General features: G+C 40.9%; 1 protein-coding gene across 3 annotated transcripts in view; it reads right to left on the reverse strand.

The window, feature by feature from the left end:
- Positions 1–21,930, reverse strand: part of LOC133769903 (signal recognition particle subunit SRP54) — an 87,886-nt gene that overhangs the window by 35,866 nt on the left and 30,090 nt on the right. For 2 of the 3 annotated variants that reach the window (XM_062205267.1, XM_062205269.1), the window contains 6 exons: positions 21,492–21,578; positions 17,018–17,091; positions 16,708–16,816; positions 7,269–7,439; positions 1,737–1,832; positions 386–899 (listed from right to left, as the gene is read on the reverse strand). In XM_062205267.1, the coding sequence (XP_062061251.1) occupies positions 808–899; positions 1,737–1,832; positions 7,269–7,439; positions 16,708–16,816; positions 17,018–17,091; positions 21,492–21,578 (629 nt within the window). In that variant the 3' untranslated portion in view covers positions 386–807. Of the gene's footprint in view, positions 1–385; positions 900–1,736; positions 1,833–7,268; positions 7,440–16,707; positions 16,817–17,017; positions 17,092–21,491; positions 21,579–21,930 lie in introns of those variants that run through there. The other variant, XM_062205271.1, reaches the window with a different exon arrangement.

Raw genomic sequence — 21,930 nt, forward strand, 5'->3', positions numbered from 1 at the left:
GTTTTTATCAAAGTATATCTGTTTCTTCAAGTAGATTTTTGGTATGTAAGAAACATAAAAGTGGCTTTAAAAAAAATCAAGAATTGCCATTAAGGCTTTAAAAATAGGTTAAAAACACAAGTTATATACAAAATATTATACATTGCAAATTGTAATCAAATTATCAATCTGTTTTAATGGCAGAGCTAAGATTTTCTATGGAAAAATTATCATAATTCTTCTAACTTAAATAAAAATACCTAATACTCATGGTTAAGTTACTCTACCATATTTCTCATAAGGTATATTTCCAGGCATAGCTTTAAATGACATGTATATATTTGCTTTCCTACCTTTTTGTGTGATACACTGATCATTTTAAACCATAAAGAAAGTTAACAACCCCTTAACTTATAACCACTTTTAAGTTTATTTTACAGCATTTTTATTGAGATATCATTTAACTACTGACCAGGACTGTTTACAAATGTAATGCTTGGCCTTTTGAGACAATTAAAAACCTTTAAGTACTAAAATTTTACATCATGATTTGATTAACTTAAGAAGTATTATGGTGAAGACTAAGAAGAAAATCTAAAGCAAAAATATAATGATTTCCACAAAAACCATATATATTCTTCCCTTGTATGAAAGGAAGGGAGGGAGGGAAAGAAGGACAGAAGGGAAAAGAGGGGAAAAGATGAGAGGAAAAAAAGAAAGATAGGCAAGAAAAATACTCTTTTTTCCCCCCATTTGCAAAAAGAAGGGAAACTGAGGTCTCAGCAAATAATGCAATCAACTCAGTCAGTTTATAGTAAGGCATCTTCTTTACATATTATTGAATCCCATCATGCCTTTCATATTGCCAGCAGCACCCTGTTGAAATTGCCTCATCATGGACTGAAGTCCTGCCATACCACCTAAAGCCAAAGTAAAGTAAAAACAGGTAATTATTAAGCAGAAGTTGACACACTTCATCACTTTTATCTAACAAGTACATTAACTACTAAAAAATACTGGATTCTGGCTGTAATTTTGTCATCAGTCTTAAAGAATATATCAACTAAAACTTTATATTATCAACAGTATCCTCATCTACAAGAAAGGATGAATAATCTATCTCATTGAAGAATACAGGCAACCATCTTAGAATAATACCTGTTACACACTCAATAAATCTAACTATAATATATTTTTCTGTCAAGTCCAAAAGAATCTTGCCATAAACAGTAGTAAGTTACATAAAAGTAATCAATGAGAAGCTGTTTCAAATGACTTACAGGAAGAAAAAAATTCACCATTTATTAAAAATCTACTATATGCTTTCATTATATATTAGCTTATTTAATTGTCACAATTTCCTCATTAGCTATTATCTGTGATTTCACAGAAGGGTAAAGTTTAGAAAGTTCAAGATACTTATCAAAGTTACACAGTAAAAGTATTCACAATCCTTCAGTAATTTCAAAGTCTCATCATTGAAAATATCTGGGTTCCAAAACAGAGCAAAAAGTCACTAGAACAAGCATTTGCAAAAGATGATTACATAGCTTGCTCAAAAATCACACAGGTGGCAGCAGGAGTGAATAAAATCCACTCACACAGCACCACTGCAGCAATTCAAGATTCAGACAGCCACTGCCCTCAAGTCTTATGTTTTGAACACATTTTCATATCACAACAGAAGGCTTATCACTAAAACTCAACCCTTATAAATTAAACTATGTGTTAGCAACTGGCAATAAGTTTGTATTTACCCATGTGATGAAGAACTCTTGGATCCATCATCTTGGCCATTTGTTGATTCAATTTTGCCATCTGTGACTGGCTCACATTTTTAGACATGTCACCGCCTGAAAAATTTTGAACAGATGCAGGATGTAATATCAGAGTATCACAGAAAGTTGTTTTTTTAAAGGTTTATTTATTTATTTAATTTTTTGAAAGAGTTACAGAGAAGGGGAAGCAGAGGCAGAGAAAGAGACAAATAGACAGATCCATCCCCTGGTTCACTCCCCAAATGGCTGCAATGGCCAGGGCTTGGCCAGGCCGAAGCCAGGAGCTAGGAGCTTCATCTGGGTCTCCCAAGTGGGTGCAGGGGCCCAAGTACTTGGGCCATACTTCCCTGCTTTCCTAGTGCATTAGCAGGGAGCTAGATCTGAAATGGAGTATCCAGGACTCAAACTGGCACCCATATGGGATGACAGCACTGCAGGTGGTGGCTTCACCCCTACACCACAGCAGCAGCCCCAAATAAAAAATATCAAGATCATACAGTTATTTCTATTTGTACATATTCCCTTCTAATCTTTATCTCAATTACACTTTTTTTTTTTTGAGGAAGAACAAGAAAAATTTCACATAAAGGGACAAAGAACTTTCTTAAGGCTATGATTTTGTTAATCCTTTCAGGTGTACATGTGAATGAGGCATTATCAACAAAATTGTATCCAGCCATTACTAACAGGAAACTATAGTAACAATAGCTCAGTAGCACTCTGGGAGAAGGTGAAACAAAAAGCTGAGTTTACAGATACCAGTCAGTTTGGAAGGAGACTGGGTGACTGGTAAATGAATGTGAAAAAATGAGTCTGAGAGATCCTGAAGCATGGTATAATTCTAAGAAGCTTTTCAAAAATGCACACACTGGAGCAGGCACTTGGCTAACAGTTAATGTGCCCACATCCCACAGTCAGGGTTGGATTCCTAGCTCCAACTCCTGACAGCTTCCCGCCAATGCAGACCCTGCGAAGCAGCAATGGCTCAAGTAATTGAGTTCCTGCTTTCCATGTGGGAGATCTGGACTATGTTCCCTCCTCTGGGCTATGGCCCAGGCCCAGGCCCAGCCTTTGTGGGCATCTGGGAAGTTAACCAATGGATAGGCACTCACTTTGTCCTCTGCTTCTGAAATAAACAGAAAAAAAAAATTAATTCCACACACTTAGATCTTCAAAGGAAACAGGCAGCCAAGGAGAGAGATGCCCTCTGGGCCAGAGTAAGTATAAACTTCTTTTAAAGAACAGCTGAATGATCAAGATGCAGGAAAGAAGAGAGATCATCAATGCAGTAACAATAGGTAGAACTGCATCAGCAAAATTATTTCAAAAGAACATCAACTATGAACTTCTCAGGAGCAGTGACAAAAATGAAAATCAATGTTTTCCCTGATTCTCTGATCACAGCTGGCTAATCTGAAAAAAATTACATGAACTGGCACTACAGTGGGGACCAGCACTGTGGTACAGTGGTGTGGGCTGCCACCTGTAAGCTGACATCTCATATGGTTTGAGTCTTGGTTACTCCACTTCCTGTCCAGTTCCCTCCTGGGTGCCTGGTGCTTGCGGAAGCAGTGGAAGATAGCCTAAGTGCCTTGGCCCCTGTACCAGGTGGGAGACCTGGATGGAGTTCCAGGCTTCCAGCTTTAGCCTAGCCCAGCCCTGGCAACTGCAGTCATCTGGGGAGTGAACATGCAGATGGAAATCTCCGTCTCTCCCTCTCTGTCTGTAAATCTGCCATTCAAGTAAATGAAATAAAAACCTAAAAATAAATATATACTATGAATGAAAGATATGTTTTTATGACAAGACATGATAAAAATCTGTGAAAGAAATTCATGGTTAATAAAACTGTAAAAGATGTGAATTCCATGTCCACTGGAATTTGTTCAAAGAGTTTGCTTCTCAGAACTTAAAGCTTCTAAAAAATAAGGGTTTGCTGTGACAGGTACATGTGCATATCCACTGCCCAATTATTTGGGTGTCTTTATTGAAAACCAATCCTTTTTTTTATTTTATTTTATTTTTGACAGGCAGAGTGGACAGTGAAAGAGAGACAGAGAGAAAGGTCTTTCTTTTGCCGTTGGTTCACCCTCCAATGGCCACCGCGGTTGGCGCGCTGCGGCTGGCGCACTGCGCTGATCCGATGGCAGGAGCCAGGTGCTTCTCCTGGTCTCCCATGGGGTGCAGGGCCCAAGCACTTGGGCCATCCTCCACTGCACTCCCTGGCCACAGCAGAGAGCTGGCCTGGAAGAGGGGCAACCGGGACAGAATCCGGCGCCCGACCGGGACTAGAACCCGGTGTGCCGGCGCTGCAAGGTGGAGGATTAGCTTAGTGAGCCGCGGCACTGGCCTGAAAACCAATCCTTAAACAAGATCTGGCTGATAGATCTGAAATAGTTCCATCAAGAATAATCAGGATCATTTGAGAAAGATGTTAAATTGACACAATTTGTTTATTAATCACTACCTGAAATAGCATGCGCTGTTTGGAATTATAACCAATTTTAAACATGTTTGTCTAACTTTTCTCCCTCGTCACAAGAGAAAACAGGACACTGCAAACAAGGAAAATAAAGTGCCAGCAACAAAAAAGATAACAAAAATATCTGTAAATATGCATTCTCTTTAAAAGCTTATCATTGGGGGCCGGCGCTGTGGCAGTGGGTTAAAGCCCTGGCCTGAAGCGCCGGCATCCCATATGGGCACCGGTTCTAGTCCCGGCTGCTCCTCTTCCAATCAAGCTCTCTGCTATGGCCTGGGAGAGCAGTGGAATATGGTCCAAGCCCTTGGGCCCCTATACCCACATTGGAGACTCGGAAGAGGCTCCTGGCTCCTGATTGGCAAGCTCCAGCCGTTGCAGCCACCTGAGGAGTGAACCAGCGGATGGAAGACTTCTCTCTCTATCTCTACCTCTCTCTGTAACTCTGTCTTTCAAATAAATAAAATAAATCTTTTAAAAAAATCTTATCATTGGTACTATTCATCTCTGGAGCTTTCCTACTCAAATTTTCTGGAATAAAATAAATTCATTTTAATAGCTGTTTACATTATAGAAAAAAACTTAAAAGGAGGACTAGAACAGTTGATCAACTCTTTGGAAAAACAAGTTATCTTTTTACCTTACACAATACATGGCAAAATAAATTCCAATTTCGGTAAAATGAAGAAAAAATTAATAAAAAAGAAACCTAACACAAATAGAAAAACATACAGGTATCAACATGAGAAAGGCTTTCATAAGCATAAAAGAAATCCAAGGAAAAGATAAATAGGTTTGGCCACACAAAAAATGGAAACTTATCTTCATTAAAAATAAAAATAAAAGCAAATGAAAAACTGGAGAAATATTTAGATATAAACCAAGGATTTTAAAATATTACTACAAAACAGTAAGGGAGGGACTGGGGTGGTGGTGTAGTGCATTGAGCTAGCATCCCAGTAAGCAGTTCCAGCATCCCATATGGGCGCCCATTAATGTCCTGGTTGCTCCTCTTCCAATCCAGCTCTCTGTTAGTGTGCCTGAGAAGGCAGTGGAAGATGGTGCAAGTGCTTGGGCTGCTGCACTCACATTGGAGACCTGGAAGAAGCTCCTAGTTCCTGGCTTTGGATTGGCCCAGTTCTGGCCTACTGTAGCCAATGGGGAGTGAATCAGTGGATGAAGGGTCTCTCTCTCCCTCTCTCTCTCTCTCTCTCTCTTCTAACTCTGCCTTTCAAATAAACAAATAAATCTCTTTTTTTTTTTAAAGGGAAAACAATGGAAAGACTGGACAAGGAACATGAAGAAGTGGTATACAAATTAAATGTCAATAAATGTACAAAGAAATGTTAAACTTAAGAAGTAATCTAAAACACATATAATGAAAAAATATTGGATCATTAACTTGGAGATGGCATTGTTACAAAATTGATTCAACATCCACTATGTTTTTGATGAGAACAGAGAAAATTCATGGCCACCTAGAATGATACAGAAACTGAGATAAATACAGAAGTGAATGAACAAGCCTAACTGTTAGACAAAGAGGAATTAAACAGTTACATGTATAACTGGAACAGCAATAATTAGGGCTAAAAATTAATATTTTCATGGCCAGCATTGTGGCATAGTGGGTTAAGCTGCCATCTGTAGCACCAATATCCCATATGGGCACCTGCTGCCCTGCTTCTGACCCAGCTCCCTGCTAATATGCCTGGGAAAGCAGTGAGGGATGGCCCAAGGGCCCTTTCATCCATTAGGGAGATCCAGAAGAAGCTTCTAGCTCCTGGCTTCGAACTGGCCCAGCTCTGGCCATTGCAGCCATCTGGGGAGTAAACCAGGGATGGAAGATCTCTGTCTCTCCCTCAGTCTCTCTCTACAATTCTGCCTTTCAAATAAAATAAATAAATCTTTTAAAAAGTCTAATATTTTAAAGAATACTTAACATTCTCAGATAGTCATGATTTACTAGAAGAAAGCATTAGTTACATCAAATGTTATGCAATAGGGTCCATAGGATTCTCTGGAGAGCAAAGGTATTATGTGTCTTAAATTTTTTTCTATTTCTTAATGTTCTCTAAATTTCCTATAATCTGTATTACATGTTCACAAAAATAAAATCATGAAGTCTGTTTTTTAAAATATTAATGTTTATTACCTTGAATCTGAAAATAGATTAAATCAAAGATCACAATGGAAATCCAAGAAGTACTTAAATATAACATGAAATTCAGCAGTGAATTTTTCAATATTGGCAGTACTTTCTGACTTTAAAGTTTTTTTCTATTTTCATTCATATAAGACAGCTTTGTAAAAAAAATTGGGGGAGGGCTAGCATTGTGGCATAGGGAGTTAAGTTGTCACCTATAGCGTCAGCATCTCAAACAGGTGCCGATTCAAATCCCAGCTGCTCCACTTCCAATCCAGCTCCCTGCTAATGTGTCTGGAAAAGCAGGGGCTCAAGTGATTGTACCCTGCACCCACATGAGACACCTGAATGAAGCTCCTGCTTCCTGGTTTAGGCCTGGCCCAGCATTGGCTGTTGCAGCCATCTGGAGAGTAAGCCAGCAGATATATAATCTCTCTAACTCTGTTTTTCAAATACATAAAATAAATCTTTAAAAATAAATAAATTTTAAAAATAAATTTATTTATATTGTTTAGTATTGGAAAAGCAGAGAGAGACAAAAAGAAACCTCTCCCATACTCTGGTTTACTTCCCAAATGCCCACAACAGTCAGAGTTGGACCAGCTGAAGCTGGGAACTGTGAACTCAATTTCAGGTCTGATATGTGGATGGCAGAGATTCAATTACTTGACTCATCACTGCTGTCTCCCAGGGTGCCCAACAGCAGAAAGCTGAAACTGGGAGCTGAGTTGTGACCCAAACCCAGGCACTTCAATATGGGACACAGGCATCACAAGCAGCATTTTAAGCCCTGGACCAACTGGCCTCCCTAATTTTTTAAAATCCAATTTCTAAATTTTCTTTTTTTTTTCCATCTATAACCTAATGATGAGCTTATTTTTCTTACCTTTGAAAAGTCCTTTGATACCGCCCATTTTTTTAACCATCTGTGCAAACTTGGTATATTGCGTCAAAAGTTCCTGAACATCTCTCGTTGACACACCTGATCCTCTTGCAACTCTTTGGATTCTTCCTGGCTGCTTGCTAAAAACCTTGGCACCATCTGTACTGTCCAGTTCTGTAAGCAAGGGTCCAATTACTTTCTTTTATATAAAATTACCAATCATCATCAAAGAAGTTATATGCAAATGGGCAACATATAATAAGAACTTAGCAGTTACTTTTTTTTTTTTTTTGACAGGCAGAGTGGATAGTGAGAGAGAGAGACAGAGAGAAAGGTCTTCCATTTTTGCCACTGGTTCACCCTCCAATGGCCGCTGCGGCCGGTGCATCGTGCTGATCCGAAGCCAGGAGCCAGGTGCTTCTCCTGGTCTCCCATGCGGGTGCAGGGCCCAAGGACTTGGGCCATCCTCCACTGCCTTCCCGGGCCATAGCAGAGAGCTGGCCTGGAAGAGGGGCAACCGGGATAGAATCCGGCACCCTGACCGGGACTAGAACCCGGTGTGCCGGCGCCGCAAGGCAGAGGATTAGCCTGGTAAGCCACGGCGCCAGCCCAGCAGTTACTTTTTTTAAACAGGTAACTACTGAACTTTCTTTTTATATTATGAAATATTTTACATAAAGAAAAAGAGATATAATAAATGGTCACATCACCACCAAGACTTAATAAATGGCATCATGTACCACGTTTGTTTCTGATTTTTTTTTTAAAGATTTATTTATTTATTTTAAAGTCAGAGTTATACAGAGAGAGAGGGAGAGGCAGAGAGAGGTCTTCCAACTGCTGGTTTACTCCCAATTGGCCACAACAGTCAGAGCTGCGCCAATCCAAAGCCAGGAACCAGGAGCCTCCTCCGGGTCTCCCACGTGGGTGCAGAGGTCCAAGGACTTAGGCCATCTTGTACTGCTTTCCCAGGCCACAGTAGAGAAAGACCAGAAGTGGAGCAGCCGGGAATTGAAATGGCACCAGCACTGCAGGCGATGGCTTTACCCGCTAAGCCACAGCGCTAGCCCCAGCTTCTGATTTTTAAAAATTAAACAAAGGGGGCTGGCACTGTGGTATAGCAGGTTAAATTGCCATCTGCCACGCTGACATCCCATATGGGTAGGGGTTCATGTCCCGGCTGCTCCACTTATTTAATCTATTTTTAATTTTGTTTATTTGAAAGGTAGAGTTACAAAGAGAGAGAGAGAGAGAGAGAGAGTCTTCCATCCACTGGTACACTCCTCAAATGGCCTCAACGGCCAGAGCTGGGCTAATCCGAAGCCAGGAGCCATAAGCTTCTTCCAGGTCTCCCATGACGGTGCAGGAGCCCGAGCACTTGGGCCATCCTCCTTTGCTTTCCCAGGCCATTAGCAGAGTGTTGGATTGGAAGAAGAGCAGCCGGGACATGAACTGGTACCCATATGGTATGTTGGCACCGCAGGCAGAGGCTTAGCCTCCTACACCACTCAGTTGTACCACTTCTAATCTAACTCCTTGCAAATGGCCTGGGAAAGCAATAGAAGATGGCTCAACTGCTTGGGCCTCTGCATCCACATGGGAGACCCAGAAGAAGCTCCTAGCTCTTGGCTTCAGCCAAGCCCAGCCCTACCCATTGTGGCCATTTGGAAAGTAAACCAGTGATGAAAAATGTCTCTCTTTCTCTCCCTCTCTCCCCATTACACTGCCTTTTAAATAAATAAAATCTTTTAAAAAATTGAACAAGGAAAATATTCAAAAGAATAATTATAGTACTCATAATCTGTGAAAGCAATAAAATAAAGACACACATATGTTCCCTACTATTTAAGTAAAACAGAACCTTTGGAGAACCTCTGAAACCTCATGCCCATTGGGGCTGGCATTGTGGCACAGCAGGTTAAGCTGTTTGCAGTAGAGGCATCCCATGTGGGTACCAGTTTGAATCCAGCTGCTCCACTTCTGACCCAGCTCCCTGCTAATGGCCTGGGAAAGCAGCAGAAGATGGCCCACGGGGGACCCAGAAGAAGGTCCTGGCTCCTGGCTTTTGATCGGCCTCAGCTCTGGCTGTTTGAGGCCATTTGGGGAGTGAACCAGCAGATGAAGATTTCTGTCTCTACTTTTTTCTCTCTGTAACTCTGCCTTTCAAATAAATAAAATAAATCTTTAAAAACAAAACCAAAAATACCTGATGTCCACCATTTCCATATCTCATATATCTACCCTCTCCATGCCCTCTAGACACAAAGAGGTATATGGTATATTTCGAAAAAGAACACCAATGCTCATCTTAGTTCTCTCTAAATAACTACTATCCTTTAATTCATAAATTTAGGCTATATAAATCAACAGAAGATAGCTTCTATCCATAATCAAGAGAACAATATTATATTTTCTGTAATCAAATAATTATAACCAACCGTACTTTAATCATTTCTGTTTAAGAATGAGTTAATCCCCTCCAATTTTGATTACTCTTTGAATACAAGGTGCAGGGGCCAGTACTGTGGCATAGAGGGTAAAGCCACCAAGTGTGGTGCTGGCATCCCATATGGGCACAAGTTCAAGACCCAGCTGCTCCCCGTCCCATCCAGCTCCCTGATAATGCGCCTGGGAAAGCAGTGAAAGATAGTCCAAGTCCTTGGGCCCCTGCACTGACATGGGAGACCCAGAAGAGGCTCCTGGCTCCTGGATTCAGAACAGCCCAGCTCTGACCGTTGCAGCCATTAGGGGAGTGAACCAGCAAATGGAAGATCTCTCTCTCTGCCTCTCTGTAACTCTGCCTTTCAGATAAATAAATAAATCATATAAAAATAAAAGACAGACCATGATTATCTAGTATTAAAAATAAAAATATAAAAAATAAATATATATGGCATATATAATAAATAAAATAAATGAAAGTATATTAAATTAAAGCATATATTATCTAGTATATATATAAAAAAAAGGATTGCAAGGTGCATTTCTTCTAGCTTTAGATGCATACAATCTCAGGAATGGTACATATTTTAGTCAAAATTCCTATTATGTTTGCATTTGCTAACATCTCCTAATAAGTAATTATTGTGCCTTGGTCTTAGCATCCCTAAAAGAGATGATCTCCCATCTAAAATAAGGCAGCCCATGCCATTATTCTGTTATCCCTGTAATCACGGGAAGTGTTACTAAACTGAAATATGTTTGCCAGGTACTTTTATTCCTATTCTTGTAAACATCTCCTTACCAGGCATGAAAAACAAGGTTTTTAAATACCTGAGGCCACCAATGTCTCCCTTTAGTTTTCTCCAGGTAACATTTACCCAACTCTTTCATCTTTTCTTATAACATGGTATACAACCCCATTTATCCTGATATCCTACATGCATCTTTTCATTCATCTATACCCTCCCAAGTATTGACAAATAGTGCTTTCCCTTTAACTGAGTAGTCCTGAAGGACAAGTATGCGTTAAACAAAGAAAAGAGAGGAGCAAGGAACATTCTATAAGGACATGGATTCCCACAATAAACAAAGCTGGTTTGGGGGCAGGCGTTTGGTGCAGCAGCCAAGACACTGCTTAGGACACCCACATCTCATATCAGAGTGCACGGATTCAAATACTGAGGTTCCTGCCCCTGTGTGGGTGACCCAGATTGAGTTGTAGAATTCTCAGTTTCTTGCCCTGTGCAACCCTGTCTGTTGCAGGCATCTGGGGCATAAATCAGTGGGTGGAAGATCTTCAGTGCGTTTATCCCATCTCTCTGCCTTCGGGGTAGTGAACATCCAGCCCCCAGGTCAGACAAAGCCTGCAAAATCATTCAGTGTGGCCCTGCCATTGCAACCATAGGTGGGACTAGAAATTCAAGAAGTCTATAGCAGGCTAATTTTTTTTTTTTTTTTTTTTTTAATTTTTGACAGGCAGAGTGGACAGTGAGAGAGAGAGACAGAGAGAAAGGTCTTCCTTTTGCCGTTGGTTCACCCTCCAATGGCCGCCGCGGTAGCGCACTGCGGCCGGCGCACCGCGCTGTTCCGGTGGCAGGAGCCAGGGGCTTATCCTGGTCTCCCATGGGGTGCAGGGCCCAAGCACTTGGGCCATCCTCCACTGCACTCCCTGGCCACAGCAGAGAGCTGGCCTGGAAGAGGGGCAACCGGGACAGGATCGGTGCCCTGACCGGGACTAGAACCCGGTGTGCCAGCGCCGCAAGGCGGAGGATTAGCCTGTTGAGCCACAGCGCCGGCCCAGGCTAATTTTTAAGGGGATAATTTTGTATGACCTGTAAATAATGTTATAAATATCCAAATGGCTCTTGGCAGAAAAAAAAGGTTCCCCATCCCTGCTTTAAAACAAAATGAAAATAAATAGTAAATTAAAATATATAAATAAACCTAATTTTGTGTTAAGGAACTGAGAATGAATGAAAGCTGAGATATCTAAGAGGCTGCAAAAGCAAGTAAGGACAATATTACAACAGAATTTGTATGCCAAGCTCAGGAATTTGGAATTCATTGTGGAGGCAGTAGAGAGATACAATGAAAGATCTGGACACCAGGACTGTTATTAGAAAGATCATTCTGGTGGCACTGAGGAAGACGAACTGAGAGGGAAATACTAGGAGGCTATCGAAGTAATACAGGTAAGAAAAGATGTGAATGTAAACTAATGCAGGGGATGCAGAGACAAAATAAAGAAATGAGAAATATTTATGAAATACAACTTAATAAATCTAAAGTGATGTTAAAGATTTCTACCACTTGAAGTGGCAAAATACTGATAGATGTAGACTGTGATAAATTAAGCATGTAAAATATACTATCTAAAGCAACCATTAAGAAAACTACTCAAAGAGATATACTAAAAAATATTTATAGGTAGGCCGGCTCCACGGCTCAATAGGCTAATCCTCCGCCTTGTGGCGCCAGTACACCGGGTTCTAGTCCCAGTCGGGACACCGATCCTGTCCCGGTTGCCCCTCTTCCAAGCCAGCTCTCTGCTGTGGCCAGGGAGTGCAGTGGAGGATGGCCTAAGTGCTTGGGCCCTGCACTCCATGGGAGACCAGGAGAAGCACCTGGCTCCTGGCATCGGATCAGCGCGGTGCGCCGGCCGCAGCATGCCTACCGCGGCGGCCATTGGAGGGTGAACCAACAGCAAAAAGGAAGACCTTTCTCTCTAACTCTCTCTCTCACTGTCCACTCTGCCTGTCAAAAAATAAAATAAAATAAAATATTTATAGGTAACTTAAAATAGAACACTAAATAATGGTCAAGTAACCCACGAAGAAGTAGAAAAGGGGAAACAAGAACAAAAACCAGCAGGAACAGAAAAAAAGCAAATAATAAAATGGCAAAACTAAATCTTAACACCTCAATAATATAGCAGCAAAAAATATTACTAGAATATATGTTTTTTAAAAATAATCCAAAAAATATATACTATCTTCATGAAATTCACTAAGATGTAGGTAAGTACTATGATTTGAATATTCATGTCATTTCCAAACTTATGTTGGATTTAATCTCCAAAGCAACAGTATTAAGAGGTGTGACTTTTGGGAGGCAACTAGGTGAGAAGAGTTCTAATCTCATGAATGGTTTGGTGCTCTTTTATTTAACAGGTAGAGCTATAGACAGTGAGAGAGAGAGAGAGGGGTCCTCCCTCTGTTGGTTCACTCCTCAAATGGCCGCTACAGCCAGCACTGCGCCGATCCGAAGCCAGAAGCCAGGTGCTTCTTCCTGGTCTCCCACTCCGATGCAGGGGCCCAAGCACGTGGGCCATCCTCCACTGCCCTCTGGGGCCACAGCAGAGAGCTGGCCTGGAAGAGGAGCAACCGGAAGTAGAACCCAGCGCCCACATGGGATGCCGGCGCAGCAGGCGGAGGATTAACCCGAGAGCCACGGTGCTGGCCCTGGTTTGGTGCTCTTAAGAAAGGACTAAAGGGAACCATCCAGGACCTAGTTTTGCATTTCTGCTCTTTCATCATGTGAGAACAGATTATGAAAGGTACCATCTTGGAAACAGAGACTGGGTCTTCACTAGACAATAAAACTGCTGGCACCCTAATCTTGAATTTCCTATCCTCCAGGGTCTCAGGTATTTTGCTAAAGCAACACATACAGACAAGGACAGTTAGGTTAACAGTAAAAAGGATGGAAAAAGACATACAATGCAATCACTAATTAAAAGAAAGATACAGTGGCTATAACAGTATCAGATAATGTAGATCAGAAACAAAGAGGGATATTACACAATGATAAAAGGGGCAATTCACCAGGAAGATAATCCTAGATATGTATCTACCCAATAAAGAGTTTCAAAATACATGATGCAAAAATGACAAATATGAAAGGAGACAAGTTGGTCACTTTAATATGTCTATCTCAATAACAGAACTAGACAGAAAATCAATAAAGATACAAATCTAAGCTTAACCTAGATTCTAGTTTGTATGACTTGGGAGACAGATGGAAGTATCACTCACCAAGGAAGAAGTTCTAGTTTTGGGGCACACATGATTCACAAAACTTTCAAACATATAAGTAGACAGGTCTGTCCAGCATGTATAAAGAGGCAGTGATCAACAAAGAGCATGAACTCTTTTTGTTTTTGACAGGCAGAGTGGATAGTGAGAGAGAGAGAGAGACAGAGAGAAAGATCTTCCTTTTTGCCGTTGGTTCACCCTCCAACGGCTGCTGCGGCCGGCGTATCATGCTGATCCGAAGCCAGGAGCCAGGTGCTTCTCCTGGTCTCCCATGCGGGTACAGGGCCCAAGCACTTGGGCCATCCTCCACTGCCTTCCCAGGCCATAGCAGAGAGCTGGCCTGGAAGAGGGGCAACCGGGATAGAATCCGGCGCCCCGACCGGGACTAGAACCCGGTGTGCCGGCGCCGCAAGGAGGAGGATTAGCCTGTTAAGCCATGGCACCGGCAAGAGCATGAACTTTTTTTTTTTTTTTCTTTTGACAGGCAGAGTGGATAGTGAGAGAGAGAGAGAGACAGAGAGAAAGGTCTTCCTTTTTGCCGTTGGTTCACCCTCCTATGGCCTCCGCGGTAGGCGCGCTGCGGCCGGCACACCGCGCTGTTCCGATGGCAGGAGCCAGGTGCTTCTCCTGGTCTCCCATGGGGTGCAGGGCTCAAGCACTTGGGCCATCCTTCACTGCACTCCCTGGCCACAGCAGAGAGCTGGCCTGGAAGAGGGGCAACCGGGACAGGATCGGTGCCCTGACCGGGACTAGAACCCAGTGTGCTGGCGCCGCAAGGTGGAGGATTAGCCTACTGAGCCGCGGCGCCGGCCAAGAGCATGAACTCTTAAGAAAGAATGCCTAGGTCTAAAGCTCAGCCTCTCTAGTAATCTTGACCAAATTACTCAACTTGCTTGTATCTCTGTTTCCTAATCTGAAAAAGGCAGATAATAATGGACTATCCTTTAAGAGTTGTTGTGTTTATAAGGAGCCAGCCTTGTAGCCCAGCAGGCTGTGCGTCAGTTCAAGTCCTGGCTCCTCTGTTTCTGCTCCAGCTCCCTGATATTGTGTCTGGGAAAGCAGTGGAAGACGGCCCAAGTAGCTGGGCACCTGCACCTACATGGAAGACTCAGAAGAAGCTCCTTGCTTCTGGCTTCTGGCTGCTGGCTTCTGACCAGCCCAGCTCCGGCTGTTAGGATCATTTGGGGAGCACACCAGCAGATCAGAGATCTCTCTCTCTCTAACTCTGCCTTTCAAATAAAATAAAATAAAAATCTTTAAGTGAGTTATTATGTCCAAAGTGCTAAGGACAGTGCTTGGCACAGAGTAAATATTCTAGGTACTAAAAAAATGCTTGCAGTGTTAGAGATGGAAACAGGAAACACAAAATCTTATTTGGGTTACTATGAAAGTCTAAAGATCAGTGAAGAGGTAAATATCCCAAAAATTAATAAATTAGTTTAAATAAAGCACAGATATGTATGAATTTTTCAACAAAAATGAGCAGAGTAAGAAACACTAAGTGAGAATAGAATCCTGGAACACTTACTCATGTAAGAGGTGGGCAGAAAGGGGCCAGTGCTGTGGCACAGCGGGTTAACGCCCTAGCCTGAAGCGCTGGCATCCCATATGGGCACTGGTTCAAGACCTGGCTATTCCAATTCTGATCCAGCTCTCTACTATGGCCTGGTAAAACAGTAGAACATGGCCCAGGTCCTTGGGCCTCTGCACCCGCGTGGGAGACTTGGAGGAAGCTCCTGGCTCCTGGCTTCGAATCGGAGCAGCTCCGGCCATTGCAGCCAATTTGGGAGTAAACTATTGAATGGAAGACCTCTCTCTTTCTGCCTCTCCCCTCCTCTCTGACTTTCAAATAAACAAATAAATATTTAAAAAAAAAAAAAAAAAAAAGAGGTGGGCAGAGAGAGACCAGTGGAGATTGAGCAAGAGTAACAAGAAAAGTAAGGCTAAAAGTAGGGTGATCATATAATGGAAACCAAGAAAGGACAGGTGACTAACAACATCATAAAGATCACGAAAAAATGCAAACTAACCACTGAAAAGACCAGCAGGAAGTTATTAGAGATCTCCATGTGCTCTACTTCAGGATATTGGGTAAGGACACAAGCCAGATTTAAAAAAAAAAAAGATCTGGAGGTACAAGAGGCAGGAATATAGAATGGCAAATAGGGCAGTATACATTTGAGGAAAATAAGATTCAGAGTTTCTGAGCAAAGTCTGCAAACAATGTTTAAGTTACTTCTCTCTTACAGATTCCCAATGTATATTACCATATTAAAGCTCTGAAGAGTCTTACAATAAATTTACCTAACTTTTTAAATCCAGCATTGCCTCAAATTTAAATATAGATTCTCTCTTATAAGATATTTCTAGGGCTGGTGTTGTGGCACAGGTGGTTAAAGCCAAAGCCTGCAGTGCCGGCATTCCTTATGGGCGCCAGTTTGAGTCCCGGCTACTCCACTTCCAATCTAGCTCTCTGCTGTGGTCTTGGAAAGCAATAGAAGATGGCGCAAGTCCTTGGGCCCCTGCACCCACGTGGGAGACTTGAAAGAAGCTCCTGGCTCTTGGCTTCAGATCAGCTCAGCTCTGGCCATTGTGGTCATTTGGGGAGTGAACCAGAGGGTGGAAGACCTCTCTCTCTCTCTGTCTCTACCTCTATATGTAACTCTGTCTTTAAATGAGTAGAATAGATTTACAAAAAAAAAAAGATATTTCTACCAGTAACATGCAGGTCTTTCCTTGGAACTTATTTGGAGAAGCAAATTTCTCAAAATGACAAAATTTCTCGAAATGACAAAATCAACCCATTAAACATTACCTCTTAGAGAAAGAGCTTTCAAGCTACTGTAAATCCATCTAAAAATAATTTCAGTATAAAGGTTTCCCCACCCTATCACCACTAAAACAGTGAAACTGTCAACTTGCTGGTATTCAGATCACTGTCCCCCAAGTATTACCCACCATCCTACCTTGATCATTCATACTATCCATTATTGTCATTAACTTCTTTAGCCTTGCCATTGACTCCTGTTCATTTCCTTTGCTCATAAAATCTGTTCCAAAACCTGGGATCATCCCCTAAAAGATTTAAACATAAAGTCATTAAAACCTTACTTAAGACAAACTGTACAAAACGTCCACATTTAACTATTGTTTTTAATAGTAACACTGTCTTAAAATATCTATTTTATCTAAATATCAAAAATTAAAGTATACTATCTGTTCTTAGAATGTTTAGCAAGAAACAAAGGTATAAAGAAAGTTTTATGGATAACTTACCAAGATCTGACTGAAGGGGCCCATTTTCATGATATTTTGAAATTGTTCATACATGTCTCTTAATGTAAACTGACCTGAAACAAAATAAAATGGCTCAGATATATCAGATAGCATACATTTCCACTCAATAAAACTAATCTTTTCCTTAAGATGAAGCACACTTATGAAATACCTAATCAATATTCACTAAGCAATCAGTACATGCAATATGAATGTTGTAAATATATAGATGCATAGATTCTATCCTAGGGACATTTACATTCTATCAAAGAAGATGGACATATAAAAATACACAATAAACTTTAAGCAAAGCACAAAGACTATAACCACTAGAATGACCAAAATTAAAAAGCTTGACAATACCAAAAATTAAAGAGGAACCAAGTATAAATCCCACATTTTGCTGATAAAAATGTTAAACAGCAAAAACATTGTGCAAATTATCTGTCTGTCCATAAACAGGAAAATGGGTAGACTGAAATACTACTCAGACACAAAATGAGCAAACTATAGGTATATCCAAGTACATGGAAGAATATAAAAAATATATTGAGTCAAAGAAACCAGACTTAATAAGAAAGGATATACCCTATATAACGTGAAATATTACTAGCAAAGGGCACAAATAAATGTTCTTGAGTAACAGAATTGTTCTGTTTCTTGACAGAGGTGTGGATTATCATGTATTTGCTTAAAAAAAAAAAAAAAAAGATGGAATGATATCCCAAACATTTCATTGCATGCAAATTTGCTTCAATTAAAAAAGAGGATAGAAACAATATTTTCTATTCATGTCCTAAAAGTAAAAACAGAAAAGGCATTTCTTTTTAGGTATTCTGAAGTGGCAGTACAACATTCAGAAGAAATATTACAGTAGATAGTTGGAAAGGCAGAATTAAACAGTGAACCAGATGATGAAGGCTGAAAGATATATTTGGTCACTGATACAGAAGTGGTAACTTAAGGCCGGCGCCGTGGCTCACTAGGCTAATCCTCCGCCTTGCGGCGCCGGCACACCGGGTTCTAGTCCCGGTCGGGGCACCGGATTCTGTCCCGGTTGCCCCTCTTCCAGGCCAGCTCTCTGCTGTGGCCAGGGAGTGCAGTGGAGGATGGCCCAAGTGCTTGGGTCCTGCACCCCATGGGAGACCAGGAGAAGCACCTGGCTCCTGCCATCGGATCAGCGCGGTGCGCCGGCCACAGCGCGCCAACCGCAGCGGCCATTGGAGGGTGAACCAATGGCAAAAGGAAGACCTTTCTCTCTGTCTCTCTCTCTCACTGTCCACTCTGCCTGTCAAAAAAAAAAAAAAAAAAAAAAAGTGGTAACTTAAGCCAGTATAGAAGGATTTGAAACAGAAAAGGCAAGATAACACTGTCATATACTAGAATCAAAGAAAAATGAGAAAGATCTTTACATGTGGAAATTAGGTGGCTGTCTGTGACCTCAAGAAATTTGTAGAATTTTAGAACCAGAAACAGGAAACAGAAAACAGAGAGAAATGAGTCAGAAAGTAAACAGGTCAGAAACAGACTACCCAATTTGGCAGTGGTAGCAGAACTAATGCTAAGGTTATTCAAGAGAAAGGAAAGCAATGGGAAAGAATTATGCAATGAGAGATAAATTCATTTATTAAATAAATATTTACTGAAGATCTATGATGTTCCAGACACACAGTAGGTTCTTAGAACATAAACAATGAAGAACACAGCTCTGAACCCTATTTTTACCTTCAAGCAGGGAAGACATCAAATAATTGTGATGAATAACATAAGGGTATTTCAAAAAGTCAATGGAAAAATGAGATTAAAACATGCTTATTTTGGTGCAAGAAAATTTTGAAATTCTTGCACAATACACACGTTCATGAACTCTTTGAAAATCCCTCTGTGCAGAGATTTCAAAACATTTTTGCATCAGGTTGAGTGTTATGGTGCAGAGGATTAAGCTGCCACTTGGACACCAGTATCCCACATCAAAGTGCATAAAGTTGAATCTTGCCTCCGTTACCAATCCAGCTTCCTGCTAACGCACACGCAGGGAAGCAGCCGATGATGGCCTAAGTATTTGGGTTCCTGCCATCCATGTGGGAAACCTGGATGGAACTCCTAGCTCCTGTTTTAGCCTGGCCTAACCTTAGCTGTTGTGGGCATTTGGGGAGTAAATCAGGGGATGGAAGTTATCTTTTTCTGTCTTTTAAATAAATAAAATATTTTGCACCAAAATAAACTTATCTATTAATTCAGTTTTCCATACACTTTTTAAAGTACCTTTACACAATAATTAATTATAGCATACAACAGAAGATGTACATCAGAGTTCTAATTTAGTCTAGAGGTCAGATAAAATGTCCCTGAGGAAAGACATTTAAGGAGGGAGCTCAAGTGTGAGTTGGAGTTAGCCAGCTTGCCCAGGAAAGGGGAAGGCAGAGGTAAGAGGAGAGGCTGTGTTTAACAGGCGGAGGTACTAGAAAGGCAATGGAGCAAAGTTAGAGACAGTAATGCAGTTTTGAGAAATTGAAAGAAGTTCAGCATGGCTGGCACAATGAAAGCCAAGAAGAGTGCCAAAACATGAAATGAAAGATATGGGCTAGATGGTGGAATCATTTAAAAACAGCCTAAGACACTGAAGGATCTTAAGAAAGGCAGTAATGGGATCACACTCGCATTTCTGAAAGATCACTTTGGTTATATTAAAAAATAAATAAATAAAACAGATCAAAGGGGAAATGTCCAGAAAACTGAGAGATCTGTTGAAAGGTTTACAATAAGCAATCCAGGTAAAAGATAAAATAGCGTAATTTCTGAGCAGCTGGAAAGAAGGGAATGAAATGGAGACAGGAAGTAAAAACATCAGGATTGGTTAACTAACAGGGAAAGAGGTAGGCAGATGAGGAAGAAATAAGACTAATGATGACACCCAAATTTCTGATTCTGACAAATGATTTTATCAACTGATGATAAATATGAGATGGGAGACTGTAGTAAGATAAGATATGTTGAACAAGACTAGTGCTGTGGTTCAGCAGGTTAACACCCTGGCCTGAAGCGCTGGCATCCCATATGCGCGCTGGTTCGAGATCCAGCTGCTCCACTTCCAATCCAGCTCTCTGCTATCGCCTGGGAAAGCAGTGGAAGATGGCCAAAGTCCTTGAGTCCCTGCATCCATGTGGGAGACCTGGAAGAAAGCTCCTGGCTCCTGGCTTCAGATTGGCGCAGCTCTGGCCATTGCGGCCAATTGGGGAGTGAACCACCAGATGGAAGACCTCTCTCTCTCTCCTCTCTGTGTAACTCTGACTTTCAAATAAATAAATCTTTAAAAAAAAAATATTGAACGTTGAGGTGCCTATGAACATCCAAGAATGATCTAGAAAACAGAGATATACAAGTCCGAAGTTCCAGACAAAGAAGATAGCCTAGAATAATCCCTGAAAAATACCAACATTAAAAAAAAAGGTAAAAGCATAAATACTGACAAGATGAGAGAGAACAAAGAGGTAGTACAGTCTGTAGTCACAGGAATTAAGAGGAAAGATCATTGAGAAAAGCTTGAATGGTTAATAATATATGTTAAAGGTCGGCACTGCTGTGTGGCACAGCAGATAAAGCCTCCGTCTGCAGTGCCAGCATCCCATATGGGCGCCAATTCAAGCAAGTCCCAGCTGCTGCACTTCCCATCCAGCTCTCTGCTATGGCCAGAAAAAGCAGGGGAAGATAGCCCAAGTCCTTGGGCCCCTGCATCCGTGTGGGAGACCTGGAAAGAAGCTCCTGGCTCCTGGATTTGGATCGGCGCAGCTCCAGCCATTGCAGCCATTTGGAAAGTGAACCAGTGGACAGAAGACATCGCTCTCTCTCTTTCTCTCTCTCTCTCTCTCTCTCTCTGTTACTCTTTCAAATAAATAAATAAATCTTTTTAAAAAATACCTTAACTGTTTATGATTTGCTAGGCTTTTAAGTTGTACCAGCTAATGTAATCTTCACAACTTCATGAAGGAATATTATCTACTTTTTATAGATGAAGAATTTGAGACTAAGTAATCTGAAATCACACAGATGAAAAACAGATCAGAGACACAAACCCAGGTATATTTATGAAACTGTGCCCTTAACCATAGTGATATGCTTCTCTATAGGAGTGATCTTTTATATGGAGGGAAGTAAGTAGTGTGTGGGTATTTAATTTCATCCTTTCAGGACAGATTACAGGAGTATTCTAATTCACTCTTAATCTGTTTTCCTTCAAGGAACCTAATGAAAACCTCAATTTTAAGCTTCAGAAACTTGATTACAAAAAAGAAAATAAAAACACTATTCTATAATTGCTCAGCTAAGAATTAAAATGGTTTCTATACAAACCATCTAAAATAATAAATACTTGAAGAATTTGCTCTATTAAGTATTATTATTTCAAACTCATAGTAGCTTTATCAAAAAAACATCAAGGAAAGATATCGGGATACTTTTTTAGCTAATCATATACCATGTTTCAACTTCTCTATAAGTGCTTCATTGTCATCCAACTTCAACTCATTGACTTTATCTATCAGTCCTTCAATGTCACCCATACCTGTAAGACGTAAAAAAGAGAAAAATTAACAACTAATAGTATATTTTACATTAAGCAATACACATTCACATACATAATTATCTTGTGAGGTACGCAAGTTGGGTATTCTAACTATACAGCTGAGAAAAGTAAAGCTAAACAGAAAAAGTGGCAGAAAAGAAAAAAACAGAGCAGGGACTCCAACTTAACGTCAAATTCCAGGTTCTCTAATCATACCACATTGAGACAGTAAGAAAGTTTTACTGCCACTATAAATGTTATCACTACAACCACATAGTTTTGTAATGTAATAAAAACTTTTCCAAAGTATTTTCATCTAATATCTCACCTTACCACCCTAAACACAGAAGCA

The sequence above is a fragment of the Lepus europaeus genome, chromosome 11 (genome assembly GCF_033115175.1).
Source record: "Lepus europaeus isolate LE1 chromosome 11, mLepTim1.pri, whole genome shotgun sequence".
Lineage (NCBI taxonomy): Eukaryota > Metazoa > Chordata > Mammalia > Lagomorpha > Leporidae > Lepus > Lepus europaeus.